This window comes from Lathyrus oleraceus, chromosome 7, assembly GCF_024323335.1.
Source record: "Lathyrus oleraceus cultivar Zhongwan6 chromosome 7, CAAS_Psat_ZW6_1.0, whole genome shotgun sequence".
NCBI classification, from domain to species: domain Eukaryota; kingdom Viridiplantae; phylum Streptophyta; class Magnoliopsida; order Fabales; family Fabaceae; genus Lathyrus; species Lathyrus oleraceus.
In genome coordinates, this window is record NC_066585.1 from 284,271,003 (window position 1) to 284,275,245 (window position 4,243).

Here is a 4,243-nt window from a genome sequence, read left to right on the forward strand (position 1 = left end):
GATTTGTACCAAAAGAAATAATTAGATTAATTTTTCTCTTTAATTATGTAAGGTTATTTCAGCATTGTAATTCCAATATATGAAATATTACTCTCTTTCCCTTAGAAGAAAAAACATACCCGAAAAAAAAAAACAATACAGATTGTAATGTATAAAGCTAGTAAAATTATGCACATTGCAAGAAAGCAGGCAGGCATCACTTCAAATATATGGATCACTTAAGATTGAGACGTGAAGGATGCTTGTCCTCTGATGAAGCATGCTAGTCAAGATTTGTTAATCATTTTCTTTAGTTCCCTATCATCAGTGCTAGTTTAAGACAAAATTTGTGAGCAAATAAATGCAATTTATCAACTAAGATTCAGTCACAAGTAGAGTTCGGATGCGAGAAAATGTTTGGCACCTAATATCCAAACAAACACTATATAATAACAAAATGACATTCGACAAAACAAACCATACAATTCAAGACATTATGCTCTCCAGCTCTGATAAGGAACCACATATAAGCATTTCTTGATCCAAAAATGGACTTTCTCTGAACTCTCACAAGCCAGTAAAATGTCGAGTACCTTCAGTATTTGGCACATAAGCATGAAAAGTCTCGATCTTTTACAGGCCAAGCACCGGGGCAAACTTTGAAAAAGTTATGACTTGTTTATGAGCTACTGCTTCTCGCTCTCCACGGTGAGCCTCGCTTTGATGATTTGGGTGCTTGTTTGTTACTCTGCAGTTTCACAAGAACATTAGTGAAGCATAAGAAGGGATCAAAATAATTTGAGCTTTTAAAAGATACTAATATAACCGCAACCTACCCTGTTTATTAGTAGTCTTCGTTTATGTTGTTTTTCCAGAAAAAGTTTCCGAACTTGTTTCCTCTTTTCTTCTACCTTCAATTTGGAGAGACTAGGCCGGTATAAAATAAGGGTTCGACCAATCCGATCGACGATCACTGAGCCAGTTGCTTCTTCCAACTGCTTCATAACATCATCTAACTCACCTGGACAACTCCCATGTATTTTAATCTGTAAATGTCATCCAAATTGCAAGTACAACTTAATAAGATGCTAAGGAAAATAACTCAACTCAAGGTCCATCTGGATTGACTTATTTGAACTTATCTACCGCCATAAACAGATTATGACATGTTCATAAACTGTTTTCACCTTAAGCTCTCTAAAATATTTTTATGAAAACAGCTTATAGCTCATACGGAAACAATTTCACTTCATTCTATTGTCAAAAACGAGATTTTGCTTAAGATCAGAAGAGCGCAGCAAGATTGCAAAATATAACATCGCAACCATGATCTTGAGATCTTACTCTATTAATTATGCAGAATCAAAAGGAGGTATCAAGTTAAACAAACAACCTAACACAACAACTTATCTTAATAACATGAAACATTAACCTAAAGGACACATTCATCTACCAACTCAAATTCCTCTTCCATGTATTATCAAAAACATATCAAACACAAACCAAACAGAAGATATATAAAATTTTCACAACACAAATTCTCAAATAACATGATAACCGTTACCTTGAGAAGTTCATTAGCTTCAAGGTTATCAGTGAAAGCGGTAACAAGATTGGGGGTAACACCAGATTTACCCACCAACTGTGTATTAAGCTTTTTCCCCAAACTATGTGCATAAGACGCAAGTTCTTTCCTTTCCTTCACACTTAAACTCGGCATTTTCAACTTCAATCTCTCTTCCCTCTTTCCCACCAAGGGCGAAGAAGTCGAATCCACCACTTCTGTATCTTCGACACTGTCTCTTTCAGTGAAACCAGATTCTTCATCGTACTCTTCTTCTTCTTCCGATGCTTCTTCTGTGGAATTCGGAGATGAAGCTCCAATTACGGCGGAGAGGGGAGGGGTGTAGGAAAAAGCGCGGGAAGAAAAGGAGGGTGTGGATAAGAAAGAGTGGGGAAGGGTTTTGGGAAGAGGTGCATGACGGTGAAGTTTTCGAAGGGTAATATTGGAAGAAGGAAGAAAGAAAGGTTTGAGAAATGAAAGGAAAGAGGAAGACGGTGACAGTGACGGTAACGGCGGTTGTGAACGAAGAACAGGGAGGAGGTAACAGGATGCTGTTGCCGCTGCCGTCATGTCTGTTTGGATTAACTTGTCTTGGGCTTAGCGAACATGTATTTAATTTAGGAATAGGATTGTGAAACTGGAATTGAAAATTATGTTAAAAATACAATTAAAGTGGAAACCTTTGTATTAAATATATAATTAATTATCGATATGGGTAGCACGCGTGGGTGTTTGGTCTAGTGGTATGATTCTCGCTTCGGGTGCGAGAGGTCGTGAGTTCGATTCTCGCAACACCCCATTTATTTTTATTGTTGTCATATTAAATTTGTTAAACTCTATATTTTTGGTGTTTATAAAAAAACAATACTTAATTGATACCTACTCAGTTTGAATTACATTTATTTTGGAGAACCTGTAACAATTTTTTACATTTTTTTTTCTTTTACTTTTTAATAAGTAACCACCAACTAGTCACATTTTTTTTAATTATAATTATTTTTATTTTTTTAATTTCTCTCTTCTTTTTTTTTTATTTTAATTTATAATTTTTAAAAATAAATAAATATATCAAAAATACATTTATATATAAATTAAAAATAAATTTAATTATAATTATTTTGAGTTTTAATCAATCTTGATTTTTGTATATATTGGGTTTTTATCATAACATTTCTTTCGATTATTGAGTTTTTTTTAATAATAGTTTATTTATTTTTATTAATATTTATGAAAAGAAAAATTGAAAATTTCCAAAATTTGGACCCTGTGCTGCAGCACATGCTGCACATGGACAGGGCCGGCCCTGGGCACGGGTACGGGTGCTAACTTTGGCATCCAAGCGGGTATGGACTCGGACACAGGGATTTTTTCAAATCGCGGGTATGGAGATGGGTATTATAGTATCCTACCCAAACTTTGTCCATTGTCATCCCTATTTCTATATCTTATATAGTATATAAAGGTGGTTAGAAATTTATTTTTTAGAACATAAAAAAAACATTTTTATATTTATTTCCATTTCACAATTAAAAAAGAAAATTCACCTATTTGATGTCACTTAAGTATCCATTTTTTCTATGATTTATCATGTTGTTTCACGGTTTTGAAAATTAGCCACATAAGAAATTATTGGGCCGAGTCAAATACTAAGTCGCTCTCTTTAACACGTTTCGCGGCAATGTCCAAAGTTATGCAAAGCAGTCGAACTACTGTGTCACCTCCAGGATAAAACAGATCAGTTCTATAATGTACGATTATTATTTGTACGTAGATAATCGGTCTAAAAATACACCATCTAATGATACAAAGAGCATTCGAATATGGTATAAATACCACTGGTAGTATCTAGTATAACAATCAGTCATAATAATTTCTCAAACCAAGAGAAATTTAAATAATTCTCCAAATAGAATTCAAAAATTAATACTTGTAATTTCTCAACTCATACGAGGAGAAATTAACATAATTCTCTAAAGAGAATTCAAGAAAATACTCGGAAAATTCAACGAGTAGAAAGAAAGGGGAAGAAGTTTGCGCTTCGACAATTCAAAAAACGCAGAGTTATGAAAGTGAGGAAGAAAAAACTCAATAAGTTTTTGGTGTATTTTGAAATGAAACAAGGAATTTCCTTATATAATGAAGTGAGGAATGAAATATATCTCACCTAAACAATGTGAGACTGAGGAAATTTTTTAACTAACACACAATATGAGACTTAACATAAGGAACTTTTTCAAATTCATCTCCCTATATTTGAATATTAACATAATGTTTCAACAATACCCCACTTGAATTTAAAAAAGTGTTTCAGGATTGTCGTCAAACGTTTTCAACATTGTGCATAAACAAAGGTGTCTACGACTTGAACCTTTGTGTAGCAAGTAGGATTCTAATTCAACAAGAGTGACACAATTGTCCTGAACTTTATCTCAGACATCAAACCCACACACAACCTTTTCTTAAGGTGTATTCTAATAGCTTGTGCCTTAATGGCAGTGCACGTGTATCCCAGTTTAGTGAAGGCTTTAGGAATTCTTCTTCGAAATTCCATAAGAATCGGCCTAAGTTCGACAATCACATATGTGAGTCTATCAAGAGTACTCTTGTAGCCTAGGTACTCCCTCATACAAAGTATATATCTCATTAAGAGTTTCTATCATCTCATCCTCTTATCGCTTCAGGATTCATGCTTCTCTTATT

General features: G+C 33.9%; 1 protein-coding gene and 1 non-coding gene across 2 annotated transcripts; one reads left to right on the forward strand and one right to left on the reverse strand.

Annotated features, from left to right (window-relative positions):
- Positions 1-325: 325 nt before the first annotated feature.
- LOC127101278 (uncharacterized) lies at positions 326-2,179 on the reverse strand. Its single transcript, XM_051038650.1, has 3 exons — positions 1,544-2,179; positions 816-1,025; positions 326-727 (listed from the first exon to the last, which is right to left on the reverse strand). Exons 1-3 carry the CDS (start codon positions 2,111-2,113, stop codon positions 659-661), a joined length of 849 nt encoding a protein of 282 aa, XP_050894607.1. The 5' UTR covers positions 2,114-2,179; the 3' UTR covers positions 326-658.
- Positions 2,180-2,269: 90 nt separating this feature from the next.
- On the forward strand, positions 2,270-2,341 carry TRNAP-CGG (transfer RNA proline (anticodon CGG)). The gene has a single exon. It is a non-coding gene; the product is annotated as a tRNA-Pro (tRNA).
- The last annotated feature ends 1,902 nt before the right edge of the window (positions 2,342-4,243 follow it).

Coding starts and splice junctions, on each gene's coding strand:
- LOC127101278 (XM_051038650.1), bottom strand. CDS start 2,113: ATGACGGCAGCGGCAACAGCATCCTGTTACCTCCTCCCTGTTCTTCGT. Junction 1,026..1,543: donor AAGCTAATGAACTTCTCAAG/GTAACGGTTATC, acceptor TGACATTTACAG/ATTAAAATACATGGGAGTTG. Junction 728..815: donor GAAGACTACTAATAAACAGG/GTAGGTTGCGGT, acceptor GTGAAACTGCAG/AGTAACAAACAAGCACCCAA.